The sequence below is a fragment of the Panicum hallii genome, chromosome 5 (genome assembly GCF_002211085.1).
Source record: "Panicum hallii strain FIL2 chromosome 5, PHallii_v3.1, whole genome shotgun sequence".
Lineage (NCBI taxonomy): Eukaryota > Viridiplantae > Streptophyta > Magnoliopsida > Poales > Poaceae > Panicum > Panicum hallii.
The window spans coordinates 52,199,949-52,226,669 of NC_038046.1; the positions used below are offsets into that span (position 1 = coordinate 52,199,949).

Consider the following 26,721-nt stretch of genomic DNA (forward strand, 5'->3'; position numbering starts at 1 on the left):
AGGAAGGGTGCTGCACATGAGGTGTTGTGCTCACATTCTTAATCTAATTGTGAGAGATGGTATACAAATTATTGCAGATTCTATTGCAGCTATTCGAGATAGTGTTGCTTATTGGATTGCTACACCAAAGAGGTACGGAAAATTTGAGAAAACAGCCATGGATGAAAATGTTAGATTGGATAGGACGCTGAATCTAGATTGCAAACTCAACTTTTATCATGCTTAGTGTTGTTATCCGTTATAGGAAGGTTTTTGAACGTTTGGGTGACCTTGATAGAAACTATATGTGCCCAACTCATCATGATTAGACTTTTGCAACTATTGTTTGTGAGAAATTGGAAATATTCTATGAGTTAACCATGCTGTTTTCTGGAACAAAATATGTGACTGCTAATCTTTTCTTTCCTAAAGTGTGTGAAGTTAAACTCAAAATGAATAATTGGGGTCATGATGAGAATGAAATTATTAGAAAAATATCAGCTGCTATGATAGCAAAGTTTGATAAGTATTGGACTGACATCCATGGGCTTATGGCTGTTGCTGTGATTCTGGATCCACGCCTTAAGATGACAATGTTGCATGCTTGTTATATTGCTTTGTTTGGTGAAGAAGTAGCTGAACAACATATCTCGGATGCCCATGAATTGCTAACTGAATTGATGAAGCATTACCAAGTGAAAGAACCAGAGTTTATAACTTCCTCTTCTAGTGGATCTTCTACTGTTAGTGCAGCTGTAGTGTTGTCCATTTTTAAGACACTTGCTGCAAATAAGAAGACTAATACCTTTGTTAGAAGTAAGAATGAGCTGGATCGATATTTGGAAGAAGAAACTCTTCCTAATCATGACAATGATAACTTTGACATTCTTGGTTGGTGGAAGCTAGAGGGAACTCGTTATCCAACTTTGAGGCTAATTGCTAGAGACATTTTAGCTATTCCAATCACCACTGTTGCATCTGAATCTGCTTTTAGTACAAGTGGGAGGCTTTTAAGTGATCATCGCAGTCGTCTTACTCCTAAAATGTTAGAAGCTTTGATGTGTAGCCAAAGTTGGCTTCGTCAGACTCTTCAAGGTAAACAAACTTTTTATTGCTTTGCTAATATGTTATATTTGAAGTATGTAGATAATAATGTCAATGTAACTTCATTTTAGGTGCTGAATCTATGGAGGATTCAACAGTTTTGGTCTTGCCTTGAAGATAAAGAAGAAGAAATCAAAGAAGAATCTTGTGTGTTGGGTGCTGATTCTGGATGAGATATTTATTTGGTCAAGTGAATTTTTGTGTTTGTAATTTTATTATCTGAACAATTTAGATTTAATTCTGCTGGACATTTATGTATTTTTTATGCAACTGAAAATCTGTATGCTAATTTATCCTTTGAATAATTCTGAAGTTTTGTTAGTGGACAAACGGATATATCCGCGGATATCCGTTACCCGCGGGTAACGGATATCTGAAGTCTTTGTTATTGGACAAACGGATATATCCGCGGATATCCGTTACCCGCGGGTAACGGATATGGATACGGTTTGTTATCCGTTGCGGGTAACGGGTATAGGTTCGGGTATAGATTTTAGGTCGCGGGTATGGATATCCAGAGGCAATATACGCGGATAGTTTACCCGTCGCCAATCTTTAGCGTCCTCCACCTCCTGCACCTTGTCTTCGCCGGAGCCACTAACCAGTTGGCCTCTCCTCCTTTTGTTCACAAGCCGTCTCTTGCCGATCTCCACCTGCGCCGCTCTCTCCATGTCGCACGTCGCGACGTAGCTTGCGTAAGGAGGGATGCGGGCCTGCCACACCAGCACGTCGAACCGCTTCTCCCCGGCCGGGACGGCGCCGCCGGCGACGTCCAGCATCGTCACCTTCGGGAGCTCGCTCCATGGCATGCCCGTCGATTTGCGCCTGTCGTAGAACAAGCACGGCGCGCTACGCCCACCCTTCACCGGCACGCCGGGGTGGTAGTACGCGGCCTTCTCCTCCGGACGACCACGACCCCCAGGGACGGCGGCGCCGAGCTGCAGCGCCGTCACCCCGAGGGACACCTTCAGCACGCGGCGCCAGGACCGAGCGCTCAGGTCGGCGCGGAGCGACGCGGCGGTCTTGGTCACCGCGGCGAACGGCGTGAGGTCCGGGATGCCCGCGAACAGCGCCGTGGCGACGCGCACGAGCTCCGGGCGCTCCTCCGGGTCGGCGCCTCCGAACGCCAACGCTTTGAACAGGTACCAGAGCTCCTCCCGAGTGCGTCTCCTCGATCACGATCAGGGACCTTTGAGCGGTGTCGACCACACCTCGAAGAGGCTCCTTGCCCTGCACATCGAGATCGTCACCGCAGAGGCGATGAATCTTGGCGAAGTGGTCTCGCACCCTCTCCTCGAGACACGCATGCTCGACCAGCGTCCGCTTGCCGACCTCGCGAGGGCCGATGATGGGGAGGACATCCAGATCTCGAGCAGGCTGAAGCAGGAAGCTGACGATCTGCTCCTTCTCCATCTGCCGCCCAAACATGCAGCTCTCCATGAACAGGTAGGCGCTGTACGGCTGCCGGCCGACGCGGGGGCAGCCGCCGAGGAGCACGACGAGCTCCTTCATGTCACCCAGCGCAGCTTCCATGCTTTCCACCGCAACGGACAGCTCACCTGCGGCATCGCTGCCCGGAAGCAAGCCGAGCGACCGCCTCGCCGTGGCGTGCGATCTCCTACCGGGCAAGACGGCTCGCCGCCTGAAGGCGTCGAGGACGTAGGTGCCCGGCACATCTCTCCCCGCAGCTGGTTGAGCTGCAGCAGCATCGCCCGGCTGGTGACCTGCCGCGCCTCGGCCTTCTCGACGACGGCTCGGGCTCGCAGCAGCGATCGCTGCAGTCTGACGACGTCGTCGGTGGAGCCTCGCTCCGGAACTTGCTGATGAGGAAGGAGATCAGCCGGCCGACGAGGTCGCTAGCAACTGCAGAGAGCAGAACCTCCATTCCAACTTTGCAAGGGCCAATGCCCAATGCCGCCTCAATTTCTGATTGACAGTCGTAAAAAGTTTCTGATCGACTAAACAGCAACGATTATGTCAACAGGGAAGGAGACTGGTTTGGAATTTTGTTCGCCCTTGATTATTATGTGTGCGGTTACGATGGTGAAAGGTCACTCATCGTGATGAATTCGCCCATGATCGGGTACAGAAAAGATTAGCATCGTTTCCCTTTCAACCACACGGACCAATGGACCATCTCTCTTTTTCCTCCTTGCAGGAAAAGTATGCTGACTGGGGGCATAGAAACTTGCTAGTCTTCCAAGGATTGCACTCCAGGTGCTTAAAATTCCATCAAGTCATTGCCACTGTACTCTTGCCAGGTTCACATTGAACTCGAACCGCAGTTCTTAAGTAAAGATATCCAGTTCTCCTGCTTATATTGAGCAGAGAGAGAGAGAGAGAGAGAGAGAGAGAGAGAGAGAAATAGCACTGTGTAAGTGCGAGGATCTATTTGGGTTTCAGCTAGTACAAATTTACAAGTTCCACGCTGCCTACAATTTGCTCCAGTGTGAGTGCGAGGAAATAGCACTGTGCAAGATCCAAGAAGCGTGAACCCCACACAAATTCTGCTCCAAGAGAAAGACTGTATTTTATTTATATTATATCAGTATGGTGCTCTCACAACTGTATTTGACATATAAGCAGCCCGAAAGCCTATAGGCTCAATAGTGTTTCCTTATAAGAACTTGCTAAAGAACTCGCAAATGTGATCAGAAACCTCATTAGGCTTCTCCTGGTTGATGAAGTGGCTCACTCCCTCCATGACAACAACATCCTCAAGATTCGGCACGCTTGCCTTGAAGCCACCCTTGTGGATGTAGTCCTGTACCCCCGGAGTGTTGTATGTAATGTCTAGGTCCCCAACAATGAATTTTGTCGGAACTTTTATTGGAGCACAAGTCCATGGTGCAGAAAGCTCCCAATTCCTGCATGAACACATAACGAATCTGATGGGATTAATGCCTTTGTCAGCTCTAAACAAAGCCTCCATACATAAAGTTTAAATTGGCATTGGCTGGCACAATCTGAAATCTAATTCAGGCATACATACATACCAACTGTTGTTTGTTAAGATAAATATATTTCATTATATCTGTCATTAAATCCTCTCCTTTTAAAAGTTTTCGCAAACATTTCAGGGGTGATAGCTCCTCCTAGGATGTGAATTAAAAAATCATAAAGATATGCACTACAGAATTTCAAACCATCTAAACATCTGAAAGCATAAAACAACAGTAAATCAACAGTAAAATAATTAAGGTATGCACCACAGAATAACAGATCAGTAACATCAGTTGACTGTGAAGTGAAACTTGACTTGTATATGGCAAATAATTGCTTGCCTGAATTAAAAAGAAAATTGAAAATCAAAATTGCGAGAGTGAACCATGAAAGACATACAGGTCAATGCATCTGTAGTAATTAAATCCTCCAGTAAACCCTGTCTTTGAAAATTTTTCTGCGTAGTAAGAAATATCTTCCTCTGATAGCCATGGAGGGCAAGTTCCATCTGAATCAAGCGAGTCAAAGAAGCTCTTGTCCTTGGGTAGAATAAGAGCAGCTGGCTTGCGCATGCCAAATGTCTTATTAAACACATACTTAATATCATATCTAGCGAATTCAGCTTCAGCAACTCCAGGTTCCTGCATGGATCATTATGCAATTCAAATGTGCAATATTAATTTTGCAGAAAGTATATCAGACAAAAATAAACATCAAAAGCTGACTCCATACAATCACCACTAAGGAAATGCTGCAGTTTATGTGCAAAAGAACATTAAGAAATTGAGTATTTCAAGAGAGTGACATCCAAGAGATTTAATTGCTCTTGAAGGTCTAGATCAACTAAAGTCACTGCAACAATCTGAATTGTTAATTTTTACAGCTCTGAAAGACCGGCTGCTGTGTGCAAATGTTCAGTTGGTAGAGCTCCAAATAAGGCTTGATATTTTCTAAGAAACAATGTGCTTTTACCAGACCCGTGCACGTGATTGGTACTGTGTTGATGTTAATTTCTTTTAGGGAAAAAATCATGGGAATAAGTATTCAAGCTTCTACCAAATGATCTGCTAACAATCTCTCAGTTGGGTCTAGGGGTTGTACTTAATTTCTAAATCAAACAATCTTTCAATTCACAGTTATTTCGTCACCGTTATCTTATCTGTCTGCTACGGCAGATCTTTGTTATTGTTCAATCCCAGTATTTGCTCGGCTGCTTTGCCAAATCCGCTCCTTCCCTTGAATAGGCACCGAGTAATCATTCTCATTCCAGCATCCGTCCAACCAATCAACCAAAATAAACGAGTCCACCAGGCACCAGCAGTGCAAAACCTCGTCCATAGAGGACAGAGGACAGACCGTCACATAATAAAGACAATTGATTCTGCCTGGTAGGAGTTGGGACTAGTGGCAATCGAAATGGAAGCAGAGTACTCCACTGGTTACCTGGAAGCGGCACATGTAGTGGTCTTCCCCGCATGCGGCCCTGATGGTCTGGAGCGGGCTCCTCTCCGGCTGCCGCGGGTGGTAGACGACGCTGAGGTTCACGAGCGCCCGCACCAGGTCCGGCCGGAGGAGGCAGAGCTGCCACGCCACGATGGCGCCCCAGTCGTGCCCGACCACGAACACCTGCCGCAAGCAGAGCACCCAGTCAACGTCGAGTCGCTGCCTCGCGGCTTCGGCGTGCGGGGAATCGAACGGGTTGCCGCTGCCGCCGCGAAACCTGGGGCTGGCCGAGGTCGGCGATGAGCGCGACGAGGTCCCCGACGGCGTGGAAGGTGGTGTAGGCGGACGCGTCGGGCGGGGCGCCGGAGTCGCCGTAGCCGCGGAGGTCGGGCGCCACGGCGCGGTAGCCCCGCGCCGCCAGGGCGGCCATCTGGTGGCGCCAGCCGTACCAGAGGTCCGGGAAGCCGTGCAGGAGCAGCACCGCGGGGGCGGCGGCGCCCTCGGGGCCCGCCTCCGCCACGTGCAGGCGGACGCCGTTCGCCTCCACCGTCCGGTGCCGCACGCCCTCCACCGCCGCCATCCCCCTATCCTACGCCCTCCTCTCCGCTCACTGGAGCGCACTGGCTAGTGGCTACACGCGCACGCGCAGCCGCCTGGTTTTGTAGCGGGGCGCGCCGGCTGGTGGCTTTGGGGGCGCAGCTGGGGGATTTGGGGCCGTGCGAGGCGGCCGAACGGACGGGCGGCACCGGCGAAACGGCCGAGAGTTTATGCGGATTTGTGGGGGTCGCCGCCGCGCCGGCAGCGGCAGGCGGCAGGCTGCAGGCGGCGTTCGTGGCTCCCGGGGATTGGACGGGTGTCGCTGCTCGAAATCCTCGTTATCGCAGAGTTGCTGGAGCTACCTGAAGCAGTGGCACTGAAGCTGCGGCACTGTACAAGGTTGCTTTCGCACCGGAGGAGGCGTGGAACTTCCGGGTCAATCCAATAGTGCCTTTTCCAAAAAAATAAAATAAAATAAAATCCAATCGTGCCAAAGCCAAATCGCACATCTGAGTTCCTATTGTTCATTTTCTAAGATATGTTTTATATTTATTTATTTTTATAATAAAATACAATTATTACACGAACCACCTCACTAGTTAACTGCATTCCATTGTTTGACTGACTGGCCTATTGGCAGCTGGCCACGCCAGATGTCAGACGTGTTTACGCCCATGGAGGTGTGTGCCGCCAGGCACGACCACGCCACTGGTGTCTCGTGGTTAGCCTGGCGACCCGGCGGCACGTTGGCTTTGCCGGCTTGCTTTGCGGCTGACCGTGGACTGGCCCCTGGTGTTGCCACTAAGCTTCCTGGTCCCGGTTTGAAGCTACAGGGGAGGCAGCAGCTCCCTCCAACAAAACATTCTAAGCTTCTGGGGAGAATGAGAACAACGGAGCATTCTCAAGTTTCAGCTACGTTAAACGCATCATGAGTCTGCGGGGACGACTCCGCACGCTGAACTGCAGCTTCTTGGTTGGTCAGACCCTGAACTTTGTATAGTTTTCTGCGGCTTCAGGCTTCAGAGAGTGCCTGGCATAATGCGTTTCCTTTTAATTTCTTAGGTTTTTAATCGCGAAATGTTGGAAAGAGGGGAGAAGAACAGAAAACTATACAAATTAGATGCCAAGTTCTTTTGCGCCGGCTGAAGATCAGGCTGCTCTGTCCAGATCTCCCAAAGGCCACGATGGTTTTCCCAGTATTTGTTCCCTTTCAGGCGTATTCATAACTTTTTAGGCCATTCGTTCATTCAAATTTGCCCGGGGAAAACTAGAAAGGTGCCAGGACACTGGATGTCAGTATGTTGGTTTGGGGATTTTGTAACGAAATGCACTCAAGCACTTTCCTGCACGGGAACCACCTTGCAGGCTTGTAGCGTGGTGCATGGCAGACTGGCAGATGAATGAGGGCATAAGCATTACTTCACTCGGGGTAGCTCAGATCACGGTGTTCATGATTAGCACACACATGACTAATTTCAGAAATTTATTTGAGAGCCATGTCACATGATCGGAGCGCTCCGGGAATGTGTTTTACGTCTAACGTGTGTGGTGGTGTGTGTGAGTGTGACCAGAGAAAGTACTGTATCTGAGTATGAACTTGTTTTTGGTTTTCTACAGAATTTGTATAAGAAGGGGACCTTACTTTAGACTTTTGAGTACCTGGGACGAACGGCCAACAATTGAATTCATTCTTCTGACTCTAGTTTTTAGCCCTTCGATGTTTAAAGGAATGTTATGGCCACGACTTTTCTGATCACTTAATATTTTCACAAATGTAAATTCCAGATGCATAAATAGCATTTGTGAAGAATATTTAACTGATAAAGTATGATCCGCAATATTACAAAAATAAGGGCACTAGAATAACACTTATTACAAACCCATCATAAGCTTGACTTATTACAAACTACCTTCTTCTACAGTGTTTATTACAGTCTTCTTATACACTAAATAGCATCACCCGATGAGATTCTAGGTGCTTATCAGATTCAAAGATCATGCGAAGGATGCTTGTTGCTAGTTCCGTTTTCTCTTAGGGCACTTGTTTCCACGATGAATTCTCTAACGTTTCTCCACAACCCGCTTTGATACGTGGTAGTAGGAAGGAGGTATGTGAGACTGAGTCACAAAATCAAACTTGTCTCCACATTTCACAGACCTTACCGCTGCAAACACATCCCCGGCCGGTCATCACCATGCTCGCCGTGTCCCCTTGCAGAGACCTTGTCTTGTATCTCCTGTAGCAGAGTATCGGAGGACAGTCCTGCTTCAAGCCGTGAATGTACGAGAGGTACCTTTCGCGGGACCGCGCCGCCCTCGGGTCCTCCCAGAAGACACGAGCATGCATCTGCATCGACTTCCTCACATAGCCCAGAGCACGGCCCCAGAACTCCGCGCTCAGATCGGCCCTGAGCGCCCTTGTGATGGCGCCCGTCATCATGAACGAAGCGCCGTCGATCTCCGCCGCGATCCGCTCGGCTATGGGGACAAGGCTCGGGTGGTGATCGTACGGGTCTGCGCTCCCAAAGGCCAGGACTCTGAAGAAGTACCAGTACTCCTCTCTGCGCAGCTTCGTTAGCCTGAGAGCCTGCACGGTCCCTAGGCTCGACACGCGATCCATCCTGCTGATGAGGATGGCCTTGGTGCCATCCGCCCGATGGCGCAGGGAGTGGTGGAGCTTGCCCCATGCCGCCAGATTCGTGTCATGAACGAGCTCCACGATCATCAGAGACCTCCCGTGAGAAGGTCGACCAAGCTTGTGGTCATCCATGGCGCTGTCACTACCAGCTAGGTCGTTGAGATCGTCGCTGCTGAGACGCAGTATGTTTGGGAAGCTCCTCTGCACCGCCTCTTCTCTGCAAGCATGCTCAACTAGGGTGCTTTTCCCAATGTAGAACGGCCCGGTGACGGGGAGGACATCCAGAGATGAGCAAGGGTTCAGCAAGAAGCTAACGATGTGCTCCTTCTCCATGCGCCGGCCGAACATGCACCTCTCCATGAACAGATACGTACTATACGGCTGGCGAGCAATCGGAGGGCATTGCATCCCAAGTAAGAGAAACTCCTTCATGTCATCAAGCATGGCATCCAAATCGTCCATGACTTGTGCTTGGAGTTCGTGTTGGCGGCTCACCTCCACCCCGCCTCCGTTCGGTCGCAGGAGGCACGCTTCGGAGGTGTCCAGCATGTAGAAGCCCCGTTACATGGAGTTCCTGAGCTGCTTGAGCTGCAGGAGCATGCCGTGGTTGGCGATCCGCCGCCTGTCGGCCTCCTCGACGACGGCGCGAGCTCGCAGGAGCAGCCGCTGCAGCCGCGCCGTGTTGTTGACGGCAGCGCGGTGAGCCTGCTGGGATTTCTGGAGGAGGAAGGAGATGAACCGGCTGATGAGGTCGCTGGCCACCGCGGATATCACCGCCACTACAACAAGACTGGTAACTTCTGACGGCTAAACCGTCGGAAGTTACCGCTAAACCGTCGGAAGTTTGCTCGTTGGGCTAAAGTCGTCGGAAATTTGAAACTTCCGACGATTTGACACCAAAACCGTCGGAAGTTTATCAACTTCCGATAGCCACGTAAAACCGTCGGAAGTTAGCCGCGCAGACGGCGACTGACGACCGTCTCTTAACTTCCGACTTCCGACGGTTTCCCTGGCCGTCGGAAGTTAAGCCCCGCAAACTTCCGACGGGCGCCCAAAAACCGTCGGAAGTTAAGCTTCCCAGGCTAACAGCCACATTGAAACCCAAAACCAACCACAAACATTATATATAATCAAATTTCATCCACAATTATAATTCACAATCAGAAATTGCACGCAAGTACACAATTCATATATCCACATACATAAACTTCACAGGTTCATAATCAAAGTTCACAAACTTCATATAAGTATCATATCGAACAAATTCATACAACAATAATGTTTCACTTAAGTTTGGCCACCTCCATCACCTGGTTGAATTGATCCGGCACTTCCAATGAATTGATCCGCCCAATTCGATGTTGGATCAACGACTGAGTCTCCCGGTGCTGCTAAGTTAGGTGGTGGGATGTGAAAAGGCTATAAAAGATAAATGGACAAGATTAGTTTGAAAGATAACTAATTGGATAACATTTATTTAGAGTGACCATATTTTGCAATGACTATGAACTAACATTTGAATCCTTGACTATCATACCTGAGGTGAAGCTGATGGCCAACCGGCCTGTGCAAAAGGTGGAGGCACTAGTGGTGGCACTTGTATATTCTGTTGGGTCGCTATTTGCTGAAAGATCAAATTTGTCAGTAAGAATGTAACCTAACCTAAGTTGTAACAATTAAGATTTACCTGCAGTATTGCATTCCGTTGTGCAAGTTGAGCTTGGAACCACTGCTGCTGTAGCTCCTGTTGTCCTACTTTTTCACGCAGCCTTACAACCTCAGCGCTGTCGTCGCCACTACTTGTGCTACGACTTGCTGACCGCGACGATCCCGCTCTTTGACGCGACGGCACCTGACTCGAGTCAATGACTTTGTCGAATAATGGATACCTACAAATATTGACGAAATATAGCAAATTCAAAATATATATTTTTTCTTATATTATAAAATTAGATTGAAATTTAAAGAAATCTAACCGGCCATGAGGTTTTCCACCACCACTACTGTAAACGGCCTCAGGATCAATAGGCGCGTTTCTCCGGTCATAACCCTCTCCATGTCGAGCAATCATTTGGTCACCATATGCCATCTTCAAAGAACAAAATCACACAATTACATAAGATTGTTTCATGACAACTCGATAGTGCTAATTTTATAAATTTAGATATACCAGACACTATGTAGCCGTCTGGAGAGCATAAATGATACGGATTTGTAGGATCACGTCCTCTATGACCTTCGAGGTAGATTTGAATATCACTCGGCGCTACACCTGTGCGAACTTCCTATATATACAACAAAAAATTAAAGAAGCATGCATTGATAAATGAAATTAATAGAATTCATTTCAAAGAGTTCACTTACAATTTGTTTGGCCAATCGAAAGTGCCCATCACCTCCGTAGGTGTGATAAGACTCGATTCCACGATTTCCTCTATTTCTCTGGGAAATGCTTTTGAACTCATCTGTGGTCCAATAGTGACATAAGGCATGATAAACCTCCTCACGTGTGGCCATCCATGGAATTATTTCCTGCACAACAATATTTCGTTTCAAGGTAACAAACAGAATCATACTAATTGCACTATTAACAGTGTACCTCGCGGTATTGCTCCTCAGTCAAGTAATATTTTCCAGCATCCCGTTTCTTCTCAAATCTTGTCCCTTGAGTCCGTTCCAGATAAGAAGCAACAAACTGAATTCTGGCATAAGAAATCGTGTTCCAGGATGTTCCGGACCAGGAATTACAAGACACAAGAACGTATAATCATATTTCATGCAAAGATGTGGTGGAAAGGTTGTACGGAATAGCAAATACCGGCCAACAAGAATATGATGATGCAATCATATTGAAAGGTGAGAAACCATCTGTCGCCAAACCAAGCCGATCATTTCTCGCATCACTAGCAAAATTTGGATCAAAATCATCTAAAACTTTCCATGCATCAGTATCAGACGGGTGCACCATCAACTCTGGGTTTGCACGCACCCTCTCTCTGTGCCATCTCATGTGCTTAGCAGTATTCTTTGATAAAAATAACCGCTTCAACCGAGGCATAAGAGGCATGTAGCGAAGTTGCTTTTGTGCTATCTCTGTAGTCACATTTTCACCATCTTCATTTACAACCTCCACGAACCTCGATTCTTGACACTTTCGACACTTCTTCAAATCAATATCATTTTTCCAAAAAAGCATACAGTTATTTGGACAAACATCAATCTTTTTGTAGTCCATACCAAGCCCAGACAACAATTTCCTTGACTCGTAGACATCTTTAGGCATCTTATGATTTGCCGGAAGTATATCACCAATCAAATTTAAGACCATATTATAACAATTGTGAGATAATGTGAATTTGGACTTAATAGCCATGAGTCGAGTCACGAAAGCAAGGATAGTCACTTTTGTGTGCTCGTGCAACGGCTCTTCTGAAGCTTTAAGGAGCTCGAAAAAATTTTTAGCCTCCGACGTAGGTGGATCCTCAGACTCGGATGGGAGCTCCATATCTTCCCCTAAATCACGAAGCATCTCATCCATTCTATCATACTCTCCATTATTATTACTTAGAACTTGTGGTGATGTCGCCACTTCTAATGGTATTGAGACTTCTGGTGCATTCTGAGGAGGTAAAGCTTTACTGTGATACACCCACACCTCATAGTTAGGCATGAAACCATACTTTATCAGATGTGAGGATAAAACTTTCCTAGTCTGACAATGGCAAATACGACAACGGCTATATGGGCATCTCACATCATTTCCATTCTTTGACATAGCAAAAGCACGCTTAACAAATTCCTCCGTATTAGCTATCCATTTATCTGACAAATTAGGCCAACCTTCGTACATGCATCGTCGATCCTCACCCATACTTTAAGTTAAACAATTGCAAAGTTAGAATATAGTTATCTTGATTAACTATTTAATCTGATAAATTTAAGTATGACCCGGTGGCGGAATTAGACATATCATTTTTAAAATAATTAGTTTTAAATTAGATATATCATAATTATAAAGCTTTAGTTACTAAACTTAACCGATTAGTGTTTAATCACTATAATATGCATATCAAATACAATATTTTATTTAACTTCCGACGGTGCTGCACTAACCTGGACGCGGGGGGTCGGGCGGCGGCGGGCTGGGCGGCGCGCCGGGGCTGGGCGGGGGCGCCGGGCGGCGCGGCGGGCGGGGCGAGCTGGGGGGGGGGGCGGGTGGCGGCGCTGCGGGCAGCGCAGCGGGAGATGGGAAAAGAAAACGGAGTTGAGAAAACGCGAGCCCGGCCAGGGGGTAATGGCGGCCCGCTCAACTTTCGACGGTTCTGTCTTCGGCCGTCGGAAGATAAGTAACTTCCGACGGCTCTGTCCTCGGCCGTCGGAAGTTTAGTATCTTCCGATGGGGCTGTTGAAAGATTATTTTAGCCGTTGGAAGTTTGTTGTTTTCTTGTAGTGCGCGCGTCCATTGTTTTTGTGCTGCCAAAGGAAGACACGATGCAGATGTACATATAGAGCTGGAAGCCTGAGACTGGAGGTGATGGGGATGGAAGTGGAAGACATATGTCCGAGGCCACGCAGAGGGCTGCAACCATAGTCAGGATCATTGACTTGACTTACCGAATGAGTCCTACTTTTTTTTTTCTTTTGATGAGACTGGCCTAGTCTAGTAGTGCGGCCGTGCGGGCCGGGGGAGCGACTTGTAGTTTTGTTGTGTTCCTGATTCATTTTTTCTTTTTGAAAGGGTGTTCCTGAATTTATGTTACACTGGTGACTGCTGACCGACGCACGGCCGAAGACGTTACGGCACCAATGGGTGTGAACGGCCACGGGAGCTGCGCCGCCGTGCTGTTTACATTTTGGTCTTTTTTAAAAAAAATTATATTTAAATTTAGGAGAACGTATTTTCAAATTTGGATCCTGTGATCGGCGCCGTGAGCCATGGCGCCGAGGTCCCTGACCTAGCCGCTGACTTAGTGCTGGCGTGGCTGAGGTCTCGGCGCCACAACCCATCGCGTCGAGCTCGACGCCACAGATCATGACGCTGAGCCCTTATCCTATACACGCTCTCTTCCTTTCTCTCTCTCCCCGCGCCCTTTTCCTCTCTCTCTCCTCTGCGCGCTCTGTCTTCCTTGCTGGCCGCGTCTCCATCGGTGCCCTCCTCCATCCGCCCCTCCTCCGGCCGCCCCTCCGCCAGGCATGCGGCCTCCTCCGCCCGAGCGCCGCGCGAGCACCAGGGCGGCCGCGAGCCGGCGCGCGGCCTCCTCCGCCCGGCCGGCTAGCCTCCTGTAAGTTCTTTTATTTTAATTAGTTTTTTTATTTAGTTGGGTATTGTAGTAGTTGGCAATTCAGGTAATTTTAGTAGTCTATTTAATTTTAAATAATTTATTTAATTAGTTTTAATAGTTTAGTTAGGTAATGTAGTTAGTAATTTCTTGTAGATAGTTAGAAACCATAGTTAGAAAATTTAGTTAGATAGTAGATGTAGATATTTAGTTAGGTAATTTAGTTATTTAGGTAATTTAGATAGTTAGAAAATATTATTATTTATATTTATATATTATACCCGTCATAATCTTCGTGTTGTGCATATGAACTAGATGGATAATTTAGTGACCTTGTATTATGGAGGTAGTGTCACGAAAGATGTGTTTGGCAATATCACTTTTGATGGAATGCACGAGGCCTCCATGATATTCGATGATCGGCCGTTGTTTAGTGAGGTGTTTGGTAGGGCTCATGATGAGTTTCAATGCAATTCAAATGAGAATGCCATCTCAGTTCAAGGGTCGTCCACTTTGGTAAATCAGTCTAGATTTTCAGACGGCTGGTCGCTATTGCATGTGAGGTTCAATGGGAGAATTATGTGAAGACCGTCACGAAGAATGAGTATCAATGTTTGAATTTGGTTGTGCAGAAGTCATCAAATGCTCCCGACCCTCATGTGCATTCAACCCCTAATATGCCACCTGCTGACCCTCCGTTACCTAATCTTGAGGTGGATCAGGAAGATGCGATTGCGGTTCTTGATGCTCAATCCGGCCCGAATGAGTTTGGCATTTGTTCCGATGCTCGGCGCCATAATTTCTAGCGCCGAGCTCGGCGCCGTATATGCTGGCGCAGAGTTGGCTGCCACGTCGGCGCCAGGTAGGCAGGGCATGTGGCATCTCGACGCCATAAATTATGGCGCCGAGACGTGTGATCTTGGCGGCGTGGTTCATAGCGCCGACCCCAGGGTCCAAACGTGGGAATAGTCTGCTAGGAGTCTAAACGTAAATTTTTTTCGCGAAAAGGGTCAAAATGTAAAAAAGACGGGCTGCGCCGCTTCCAGCCACACGATGTGGCTGCTGACGTGGCGGCGGGTTGAACGTGGCCTATTTATTAATTCTTTTATTTACAGGAAGGCCTATTTATAATTTGAAAAGGAAAAAAACAGGAGCCAAGAATTGCAGTCCACTCACCGCGACTCGTTCGTGTAGCGGTGTAGGGGCTCCCTTGACAGGCTGCATGGTGAGACGGCCGGGTTTACTGTGATTTGTTCAGCGAGCAGCCCAGCTTGCCTAGGTTTGTCCGGCGGACCTTGGCCCAGCGTGGTACTCGTTCTTCCAAGTAGGGGGAAAAGTCTCAAGAAACCGATCCTAATAGGACTTTTTTAAATAAAGAAATAGGAACTTGAAATGGACGAATGAATACGGCAGATTAACCCCCTTTTTTTCCTCCAGCTTATCTAGAACGGCAAAAACAAAAGAAGTATGTGTTAAGATCGATTGGGCCAATCCATGGGCCGGAGCAAGCCTCTCTATACACAGAGGGGATTGAAATGGAGCAATAATTACGTACTCAGAAACCAAATTCCTACTCATGAATTCCTCGCGTCTTTATCTTCCAGAAACCTTCTGGAGCTACCTCTATCCTTCCTCCTACCCTCGATTCTCCTGCTTGCTACATACCTCTAACAGTCTAACCTATCCCTAGTTCCATTCCTCTCGCATATCACCTTGAATTCAGTTACTCTTGCATCGATTCAGTTGCCGACGGATCATGAGTGGAGGTTGCTAACAGTATGGCCCGAGAACGGAAGCTCCAACTCCAATGGCAACGTAGCGATGGAGCTGGAGCCTAAGCCGAGCCGTATGTTCCGCGTGGGTTAGGTAAGCGTTGGGGTCCGGGTCTCAACCTTCAAAATTTCCAGATTGTTTGTCCGGTAGACGATAGGTTGAGACGTGGGATTCGACTGCGTCGTCAGGGATGAATTCAAGAGTAGATCCATCAAGTGCCGAGACTTCTTGTTGCCTCCCTCGTTACCTACCAAGCATGCACTTCACTTGACCGGCGTGCCGGTCACTGGTCAGAGATGGTGGCTACTGGCTACATCAGCTTCAGCCGTGGATCGGTCGGCTCGAGCTGCAACATGCATAACACTAACCAACCAAGTTAAGAAGATTGACCGAATCGAATGAATTCCCAGCCTCATATCCCCGTGCATGAGGCATGGGCATACATGTCTCTTATAAGTAGCTTTTAATTAAGATCTGAAGCTGGGACCCAGCCGAGGGTGTGCGTGGTTCGAACTCGATCGGTCAGCTGGTTGGCCATGTCGAGTGTACTGACCGCAGATCTAATCGAACGAACTGGTCCCGGCTGCATGCGTTGCGCTGGCACCGTTCCAGTGACGGCTTGATGGATCGACGACGACGGCGTTGGCTGGTGATCCCCTTTATCCGATATACGGAAGGCTGCTCTGACCAAATTTGATTTAAATTTAAATTTATTTTAATTTTGTTCTAAGTCAAACTTCTTTATTTGACGGGATTTTATAGAAAAAATATGCGAAGGCTTTTTAAATTCTACCAAAATAGAAACAAGAAAGAAGGTTTAAAGCTCGCGAAGCACCATGGTGGCAGGCAGGCAGGCATGCACGACATGATGGGAGGAGCCGAGGAGGAAACATCTCCGCTCTCCGATGCCCTGGAAAAGGAAAACAACAAATGATGACGACCAAGGAAAGGAAAAATTCGGCACGTAGCCGGGGAGCACGAGGCGCCCAGTCGTGCCCATCAACACCCTACGCCGAAGTGGCACCACGACAGAGAATCCGGGCTGGGGGGAATGGCGAACCGCGGCAAGACCCGCGGGTGATGACATGAAGGGACGGAGAGCGACGCGACATCAGCGAAAACAAACCAAGCTCCAAATCATTCCCGGCGTGGTGACCGGTGGGAGGTTGCCCGTGCTTGTCAGCCTCACCACGCGGCCCCAGCTTTCTTCCTTAAGTTCCTTCGCCACCACGTCGACGCTGCCGACTAATCCTTCCGCCACCGGTGGATTGTTTGTTAATTACTGTCAACCTTGCTCGCCCGGGCCAACCAGGCCTGCAGCAAACACGGAGGACCACCTAAACAAATCCGATCCCCAGTAGACACCTCGAGCTAATTAATTAACTCACCGTTAATCCGAGGCGCGCCCGGTCTTCTTGGTCAGTTGGTCAGGTCCCTGCCCCCGCCGGCGGCCCGGCGCGCATGACCCACGCGGGGCAATTCCAAACGCGCCCCACCAAAACCAACCCCGGCCGCACGCGACCCAGCCGAGGCCGACCCGGCGGGCAACCTGGCCGAGAGGATGGCCTGGCCGGGCTGGCCCCAAAACCAACCGCATAATTAATCCCCCGCCGCGAAAGTTTATTGCCGCCTGCTCCTCCATTCCTTCCTCCTCCTCCCTGCCCCCCCGCGAGTGAATTCCGGAGTCCCCCAATCAATCCGACGCCACACGCGACGCCAGAGAGAGAGAGAGAGAGGCAGGCGACGCGGCCTTCCCCCGATTCCCAATTCCCCCTCTCGGCCGGCCGCGACCCCGATTCGGTTGCCCGCCGGATTCGTCCCGCCATCCCCCGCCGGGCCTCGCAGCTTTCGATCCGAGCCGCTGGAGGCGCGCCCGCCGATCGAGCGGTAGGGGGAGGGAGGGAGGGAGGAGGATGAGCTTCCAGGACCTGGAGGCGGGCAACGTCCGCGGCGCGCCGTTGGGCGGCGGGCGGCGGAACGGCCGGGGCCCCGCGGCGGGCGGCGCCGGCGCGTCGCAGGCCGTCGCGTCGGGCGTCTTCCAGATCAACACCGCCGTCGCCACGTTCCAGCGCCTCGTCAACACGCTCGGCACGCCCAAGGACACCCCTGACCTCCGCGACAGGATGTGCGTCAGCCCTACCTTACCCCCACCCTCCGCAAATCTGTCTTCCGCGTCTAGGTTTGGCCCTCGAATCGATCGGTTCGGTTCCGCGGACCCGGTCGCCGCTGGTTTTGATCCGTGTGGCGGAGTTATGGGAGAATTCTGCGGCCTTCTTGTGATCTCGATTTAGGTTTCGTCCCTGTTTGTTGCGGATGGATCGATGCTTGCTGCTAAGGGTTGCTTAGGGTTTAATTCTCCCCGTATTTCTGTGGAGTTGCTTGCGTGTTCAATTTGCCGACTCCATAGGTTGCCATTCCTGATTCGTGGTTTAGCTGATAGCCTTCGTGGAGGTTGAACTGAACGAAGCAAGCCATATAACCTATCCAAATACTGTAGTTTCAATGGTCTGGAATCAATTCCTATGTGGTCATTCATTATGGAATTTTACAGGATTTATTAGTTCACGTCTTTCTCATGTTGTGTTGTATTTTTGAAATTGAGTTAAAAAACACTTTAGTTAAGCCCTTCTGTCTTAACTCTTAAGCTTTATTTGCAGACTGTAGGTGAGGCAAGTTTGTTTACTAGTTGAAATCATTTTGATGTGTCAAGCTAACATATCAGTTGCTGTTGCTTGCAGACATAAAACTCGGCAACACATAACACAACTAGTGAAGGATACATCGGACAAGCTTAAACAAGCTAGTGAGGCGGATCATCGTGTCGAAGTCAGCGTATGTGCCTATCTCTATATAATTATACGAGTACTCTTAACTATATTTGCCAGCGGCTTTTTGTTCATTTTAATTATAACAATTTAAGTATAACAGTTTTATTCTGTTTTATGGTCCAAGGCATTTTGTATTCTTTTTTCAATTTTGTACTAAGATATGATGAATTTGAGAACCATGCTATGTTTGCATTGTTAATTTCATTGTTTCGTAATGTCACCTTGGTGTTTGCCTCTAGTTTGGGCATAAATTGAGTAAATATTTCATGCTTATGTAGGCTAGTTGTTTTGCACTACATTTGTTGCTGTGCTTTGAACTAAATGTTTATCACCGACAACAAAGGCTTTCAGTCCTAAGCAAGTTGGGGAAGGCTACAGATGGAACCCAATGAGCCACAACAAAACGGAACAACATATGAAAATTAAAAAAGGCATTAATAATAGTCATATACTCATATTACTAGGGGTCTAGCCTAGATCATGTGTCAGGCACGTGGATTGCTGATTTCCACATGTTTTTACCAAAGGACTTGTTTGCGTATATTTGACCCATTCAAGTCCCCCCTTTACTGCCTTCTCCCATTCTATGTTTGATCAACCCTTGCCTCTCCATATTGTTGCTGCACCTTATGATTCCGCTATGCACTAGTGCCACTAGAGGTCTGCGCAGGGTATGTTCGAACCATCTGAATTGGTGTTGGACAAGACTATTCAATTGGTGCTACCCTAACCTATCACATATATCGTTGTTCCGAATTCAGCCATTCCTTGTAGGAACACAAATCCAATGCAGCATGCACATTTCTGCAGCACTTTGCTGCTGAATATGTTGCCTTTTAGTAGGCCAAAACTCGCAACACAAACATTTATCATCTTTGTCGCAAGTGTACAAAAGGGAGTAACTGAACAGAGACAACTCATGCACTCTTATTGTGAAGATCAACATTATTATGCTGTGTGTTTTGTTTTATTTAATTTTGCAGAAGTAACAGCAATTTAGATGAATTTCTAAGTAGATAACTATAGAACTTTCTATCATTATTGCAACATGCTTCAATGTTCGTATCCTGGCATGGTGGCATTCATAGCGATAAAAAAGATTGTAGCAAGATTTGAAATTGTGCATTTAAGACGAGTCCTATATCAGCTGCTGTGTTTAGTGCTAGCCATTGAGTTACCCATGCTCATTCCTTTATTACTGGGGAAAATTTGTTTTTCCTTGTATGTTTATAGTTTTTCTTATTACAATATGTATTTATGGCGTCATATTAAACTGCAGGCTACCAAGAAGATTGCTGATGCAAAGCTAGCTAAGGATTTCCAAGCAGTCCTTAAAGAATTCCAGAAAGCTCAACGGTTAGCAGTAGAGAGAGAAGCTGCATATGCACCTTTTATTTCTCAAGTGGGTCTGCCACAGAGGTAATTTCTGCACAGATTTTTCTGCTTTGTTGCCATATGGCATTGGTTTATTTTGCATTACTACAGGAATTTTTCTCCTTCGAGACGAAATGACTCCCCTGTAGACTGTAGTTATCTTGATTCGTTGTTCATTTCTAGCCTTCTTGGTAGTCCTGAAAAGTAGAATGCCTGAAAACTATTATCATGCCTCTGTTAGAATAACAAAAGTCCAAGGAATGAAATGATCAAGATTTTTGACAGCCAGTTGCTAAGTCCAATAAGATTCCCATTAACGTCACAAAGATGCATATAGGAAATTGAGTTAGTTATAGTGAACTGTTCATGATGCCTTTTAGGACTTCCTTGTCTGTTCCCAACCAACCGTCAATGCCCTAATACACATTTACATTTTATTATTTTCACAGTTTCATCAATCCTGCCGTGCCTTCACACATGCACAGTTTATTTATGGGGCATTGTAAATTGCAGTGCAAAGTTACTCAACAATTGAAATCTAATCCAACCTGCTATGGACCTAAATATCAGAATTATATTCTGTTCTAAGATGAGCCCTTAAGTTGAATAGTTTTTGCTTAATATTTTCTATCGGTGTATTATTTGCCCTCTTATGGAAAGAAGTTTGGTGCACTACCACATTTAGCCACAACAAAGCTAAGCTCGTTTGAATAAGTACACTAGCTTTTGGTTCATGTCTGCAGTTGTGGTTTGCAAGCACCTGAGGCCAGCTGTCATAATCTCATTTCCAGCTGGGAACACATTTTTTGCAAGAAATTATGGAAAATGTAGCGGTCTTGATTTCACATGACAATATTTCGTCTTGCGTAGTTTATTTTAATTGGCTCTTCAATAGAAACAGTTACAGTAAACTAAGGCCTTCTGACTTTTTTTTTTCCCGTCATGTTTCTATACCTTGTTTTGTAATATTTCCTTGTGTAATATGTGAACTCAATGAGTTTTAATCGCTGCTTTTCTTCTCATTTGCCTTTATCTATTTATAAAGCTATTTCAGTTTATTACCAACGAATGCCTAACCTAAGAGTGACCATGTTTTGCAGCTACAACTCAAGCGAGGTGAATAATGGTGCTGATAAGTTGGCTGAGCAGCGGACACAGCTTCTAGAATCTAGAAGGTAAGGTTTTATCGAGCTTTGTGGATCTACTTTGTATAGATTTCTATCACTTTGTGTCTAGATAACTTTGAACATGATGTAATTTCGTTGCTTTTGCTAGTAATAAAATTCTGGTTCGCCCGTTGTGGGAAAAAACATAGATTTTTTAGCTCATGTTACTATGGAAACATGTATTCATTGTTGATATGCAGATGCTTGGAAAACACATTCCCCTTTCTTTGCATGCAAGAATGACCCTTCCCCCCTTAAAAGTGGTCATTTTCTTAATGTTTTCAAGGTGCTAATTTTTTATCTTTGATTACCATAGGCAAGAACTTGTCTTCTTGGATAATGAAATTGTGTTCAATGAGGCCATCATCGAGGAGAGGGATCAGGGGATACAAGAGATTCAGCACCAAATTACTGAAGTAAATGAAATCTTCAAAGATCTTGCTGTGCTAGTCCACGATCAAGGAGCAATGATTGGTATGTGACCTGTTGGGCTGACAGTTCATATATCTGCATTTGAATATGTTCAAAGCATAGGTCTTCCTGTTTCCCCTTCTGATTCTATTTCTCTTATTGTGCTGCAGATGACATTGACTCCCATATAGAGAATGCAGTTGTATCAACTTCACAGGCAAAAGGCCAGCTTTCAAAAGCTGCTAAGACTCAGAAGTCGAACTCTTCACTGGTAATTTCAGGAGCCCTTTGCTACAATGAATTAATGTCCTTGTTCCTTTTTTTTTTTGAGAAACAGAATCCTTCTTTGATCTCACTTGGCCACACATTCTCGTCCGCCCTTTGCTGCAGATATGCTTGTTGCTGGTCATTTTCGGAGTTGTCCTGCTCATAGTGATAATAGTCCTTGCAGCCTAAAAAGCTTGAAGGGCACCTGAGGCTCTGAAATCTGATCAAGCTTAGCACGAAGTATTCCTTCATGAGTTATTTTTGCTATGCAGTCAGGAATGTATCCTGGTTTCCGCCTGGAGATGGTGGTTGGCGTTCTGGTTGTGGTATGGAGGTGTATGTGGTGATGGTGTGTGCCTGGAATGCATCAGTTCATATAAGCATAATCATTTCCTGTCAGCGTAGTGCCTCTTGTCTCACAGCCCGCTTTGTTTATATCTGTAATGTATCGATGAGTGCGTGCTGTAGAACAAGGAAGTTTACATTATCTGTGGTATGACGTTTCTCGATTCCGTAAGAAAATCATTTGCAATATATCAATTTGGTGTTCCTTCTCCCATGTGGCTAGATGATAGTAGGTGGTACTCATCAGGTTCATCATTGTTTTTTCTTTTCTTTTTTGTTGCCAAGCAATCCAAGTAGAGATATTATGGATGAAAATGTTGGGTTAGCGTGGACGTAAAGCAATCAAACAGTGTTGTTCTTGCGCCGGAGTTATCTGGGCTCTTTGGCGTGCTTGAAATAACTGGGTGTCAGGTTTTCTATACCATTCTGATCATTGCCAAAGGTTTGCTTACAAGGTGTGTGATAGTTCTCTTCAATTTTGGAAGCAGCCAGGAGGAAAGGCGATGCTGCTACTAATGCAGCGTTTCTGAAGGTGTTATATTTTGCGAAGAGAGCATAAAATATATTTTCTTTTTCTTCTTTGCGAAAACAATTATATATATTTATGTTCTCCGTTATGCTGCTATATATGCACTATGCAGTAACGTGCCCGGTCGGTTAACATTCTGTTGATATGTCTGCGTCGTCGTTCCTTTTTCCTTCTCTTACATTTTGCGAATACTATGCTAATTGGATATGGTATAACAAAAACATAGTGCCATCTACTATTATTTGAAGGATCCGGCTAAATTACGGGCCGGCCGTAATTTAGACCCGCCGTACGGGCGCTCCATCTTAGGAAAGGAGACGAACATAGCAGGTTCGGATTTCTTTTTCTGGCAAAATTCTGCACTATTTTGCATGACGCGCTCAAAAAAAAAAGCATAGAATAAACAAACAGACCTCAATTTTACTCTCCGATAAGCAATTCATTGAAAAACATTAAACAAATTAGAACATATACAAATGCATTTTCACCTATCTAAATTCTAAGCCTTAACAAAATTTCAAAACTACCAACATACATGTGATTGCCTGATTGCCTCCACTGTTCTGCTGACCAAACAAAAAAGATTAGAGCTACAACAACTACTACCAAGCTGCTCATGAATCAAAATTGAGGTTGAGCTGCAACTGAAAGTGCTGCTGATGACAATCTGATGAACTTTCAGGCCACCAAACACCAAGCTGAAGAGCATGTTACGTTGCTGATTTGATGACATAACTTGCAGGCAGAAAAAAAGGCACATGAGGTTTCAGATCCTAAGCACTGTTTTGTATGACTGAAACGAATAGCAAGCACATTTAGTATTAGGACTAAAATATCAGCAAGGCTGAATACCTCTTGTAACAAACATTTTTAGTTCTATATAACCTAATTCATGATCATATTTTTGCCAATACAGAAACACGTTATTCCTAAATTTCTGGCCATAATATTATCTAATTCAGAACCATATTATTGCCTAAAACAATTGCATAATTTGCCTAATCTAGAACAACATTGTTGCCTAATGAAGTATATATTTAGACAAAAAATTGCAAGAAATGTATTTTGCCTAACTAACAACAATACTTTGCCTAACTGAAAAAAGTACTTTGCCTAACCCAGAGTAGTAATGTGCCTAAACCAAAGCAAACAAAAAGCAGTCATGACTTTTAAGTATTGTCACAGCTTGACAAAAGGTAAAATCAGCGACAAACTCTACTGATAGATTGGCGAGTATGATGCTGGATTGCATACATCATGTGCAAATTCCATGTTCATCCGCCTTTTTCAAGTGATACTGCTTTTTGCGACTCATGCTTTGCTCAATGCTCATATTTCCTTAAAGCAATAGCCTAGCCTGCTGCTTGTTAATCTGACAATACTAGGTGTGTGTCAATTTGTTGTGCATCACGGCAAGATCTTATGGCCAGACTAATGCAGTGCATTTGATTTATTGATAGACCAAGATTATTATAGCCAAAAGAATAGGATGTTCTGAATAAATCTACATTTGAGATTATTGCACAAAAGAAGAACCTGATCTCCTGAATAAATCTTCAGAGGCCTTAGATGATCTATAAAATCAAATCTATGCGCATTGAAAATCCACTATATGAAAATATGGATGAAATTTAATAGCCTAATTGAAACCACAACATCTGAACTTTTCATGTCACAAATTCACCCCGTCAGTCACCTTCCCATGTAGTAAAGAAAATCTGTGATTCTTCCCTAAAAAAATCTCCGTGCATGAAAAATTCCACCCTCTGATTCCCAGCTCCTAGTATACAACTCGAAATAAAAAAGGAAGGGGCAAAATCAAAGAAAAAGGCAGAAAGATGGCCTCACCTTATTGTGCACCATCTTCCTAAAGGCTCTCTGATTTCAACTTCCCACTGCATCAAAAACATCATAAAACAATCAAGCCCACAGACTGACGATCACCTCACAAGTCCCAACGCAAACTACAAACCATTTCGGTGGATTTTTGTGGCTATGATAAAGACTTGTGCAACATAGCCCCTCTAGACTGACTATGTTTTTCACATCACATTTATAGCTGATGCATGTAATTTGCCTAATTAATAGCAGATAATTGCCTATCTAGGATAAGATTTTTGCCTGTGTGTAACAAAAAAATTGCTTATCACCTAGGAGATACTGTAGCAAAAACTGTTTGTGTTACACAGGTTATCCGCATGTTTGGAACATGTTGAATCCATAACTATATTACTACACTAAGCAAAAATTCTACAAAGCAATGTGTCATAAGCATTGTCCCCCAAATTAAGAAAATGAAGAACACACATAGCATGCACGGGAGCTCTGTCTACTTGAAATGAACACACATAGCGCGTAATGAAGAAAAAATTGAACACATAGATGCCCCTGGAAAAAGCATTGTGCAGGGGCTGGACTAACCTTTGTGTGCTTCTTATTACTTCCTTGCTGGCTGCAGAAAAATCAGTGTTCCAAAAAGGGGCCTCGAGTTTGGTAAAAAAAAAAACTGAGAAAACAGATGCCGCAATGAGTCGAAATCCAGACAAATCGAAGACCGAAGGGGAAACTACCCACGGATGAGGAAGCAACGATGGAAAAAGTGATTGGGTAGCTCACCTACGATTGCAGCCCCACGACGTTACCCAACTGATCTTCAGGTGGTCTCGCTAGCATTGGATCTTTGCGTGTACCCGGACGTCGTTAACCGCCACAAGCAGGTTTGCGTTGCACGCCGCCGCCGCTTCACATGTACTTCCCTCTCTTCTCCGTTGTTCCATCCTGACACCTCGGGCCTTCAATTTGTCGCAGAAGGCGCTGATGCTCGCGGCGCTGGTCAACAAAAATCACCCGGGGATGAGCACAAGCGTCCCCTTCCCCGTGAACATCTCCAAAACAAATGCCCCCCGGAATCAAAACCTCGATTAGAAAAAACAGGGTGCACGCAGAGATTTGGATGTGCGCGGAAACAGGGGAGAGGGAGAGAAACATGCCTTCCTTGATCTGCGCTTCCACAACCCCCGCTCGGATGCTGCGGCGGAATCCCCCCGCTGATGAGCGCGCGTGTAAAATCAACAAAAATCAGAGCGCATCAGAAGAATCGACGGAAAAAAACAATGAGGGGGCATTTTTGCACGCGGCAGCGGGGGAAAATCACTGACCTCATCCGGGGATGCCGTAGATGGCCACCGAATCCAGCAAAAGGGCGCCGATATGTGGGGGGTGCGAGAGGTTGAATGCAAATCGCGGGACGATGCGAGCACGGATACATGAGAGAGACTAACCTAGAGACAGAGGAGGGGAGCGAAATGAACATGCGTGCGCTTCGATGTTCAGAATAAATTTCTCCGCCGCTCTCTCCACTTTCCGAAATGTGGGACCGTCCTCAGGTGCATGTGGGTGTGCGCGGGGAGCCAAGACGGACGGTACATAAAGCGGCCGTGCAATTGGACAAATATACGGTCGGTTGTAATAGAGTTTTTACCCTGTTTAAAAATAAACAAAACAGGAGTGGCTACGGCACCAAAAAACAGCGTAGGAGTGATACGCTGATACTACTCGGATAGCACTTATTTTTCTCACAATGCCTTCTTTGTTTTCATGTGTAACTGTAATGTACCCTTGCGTCACCAATTTATTTGGCAACAATGACCCGATTCAACCAAACAATCATTTTTAAAATATCTAATTACTTGCATAAAAGCGCCATGGTTAAATCTATTAACAAAACTGTTATGTTCAAAAATCACATTTAGAGGTACTGGGTTTTCAAGGTGTAGCAAACGGAGGAATGAGCATCTTGTTTCCACATCGTAATACATGATGGTAAAAAAAACAAGAGCAGTATTGTGTAAAGTATATGCAACAATATAACATTATAGCCTCAAAAAAGTTTGCACGCATCATCATCATCATCATCATCAAGGTGTAGGTGCGTGGGTTCCGAAAATGGCCGGCAGCTAAACCTACTCGAAGTGTGTATTGCGCGTCGTAATCGGATGTGGCCTAACACACAATGACCCAAGATTAATACTGGTTCAGGCGATCATACCCTACGTCAGTTGGGAGTCAGTCGGATGTATTGCTTGAACCCAGGTGCTCATGAGAG

At 46.1% G+C, this 26,721-nt stretch overlaps 3 protein-coding genes and 1 long non-coding RNA gene across 4 annotated transcripts; 1 reads left to right on the plus strand and 3 right to left on the minus strand.

Annotated features, from left to right (window-relative positions):
* Nucleotides 1-1,199: 1,199 nt before the first annotated feature.
* On the minus strand, nucleotides 1,200-9,951 carry LOC112892757. The gene is made up of 10 exons (XM_025959878.1): nucleotides 9,946-9,951; nucleotides 9,210-9,451; nucleotides 8,144-9,134; nucleotides 5,747-6,058; nucleotides 5,470-5,652; nucleotides 4,426-4,667; nucleotides 3,711-3,950; nucleotides 2,808-3,041; nucleotides 2,387-2,725; nucleotides 1,200-2,250 (listed from the first exon to the last, which is right to left on the minus strand). The coding sequence occupies exons 1-10, from the start codon at nucleotides 9,949-9,951 to the stop codon at nucleotides 1,536-1,538; spliced, it is 3,504 nt and encodes a 1,167-aa protein (XP_025815663.1). The 3' UTR covers nucleotides 1,200-1,535.
* On the minus strand, nucleotides 3,589-6,361 carry LOC112894442 (epoxide hydrolase A-like). The gene is made up of 4 exons (XM_025962161.1): nucleotides 5,747-6,361; nucleotides 5,470-5,652; nucleotides 4,426-4,667; nucleotides 3,589-3,950 (listed from the first exon to the last, which is right to left on the minus strand). Exons 1-4 carry the CDS (start codon nucleotides 6,047-6,049, stop codon nucleotides 3,701-3,703), a joined length of 978 nt encoding a protein of 325 aa, XP_025817946.1. The 5' UTR covers nucleotides 6,050-6,361; the 3' UTR covers nucleotides 3,589-3,700.
* A 7,240-nt stretch (nucleotides 9,952-17,191) lies between the features above and the next one.
* LOC112894764 (syntaxin-22-like) lies at nucleotides 17,192-22,297 on the plus strand. Its single transcript, XM_025962570.1, has 7 exons — nucleotides 17,192-17,821; nucleotides 18,435-18,528; nucleotides 19,804-19,943; nucleotides 20,999-21,073; nucleotides 21,381-21,538; nucleotides 21,646-21,746; nucleotides 21,866-22,297. The coding sequence occupies exons 1-7, from the start codon at nucleotides 17,610-17,612 to the stop codon at nucleotides 21,929-21,931; spliced, it is 846 nt and encodes a 281-aa protein (XP_025818355.1). The 5' UTR covers nucleotides 17,192-17,609; the 3' UTR covers nucleotides 21,932-22,297.
* A 719-nt stretch (nucleotides 22,298-23,016) lies between these two features.
* Nucleotides 23,017-26,001, minus strand: LOC112891492. Its single transcript, XR_003228561.1, has 5 exons — nucleotides 25,775-26,001; nucleotides 25,233-25,663; nucleotides 25,038-25,122; nucleotides 24,465-24,511; nucleotides 23,017-23,351 (listed from the first exon to the last, which is right to left on the minus strand). It is a non-coding gene; the product is annotated as an uncharacterized LOC112891492 (long non-coding RNA).
* Nucleotides 26,002-26,721: the final 720 nt, after the last annotated feature.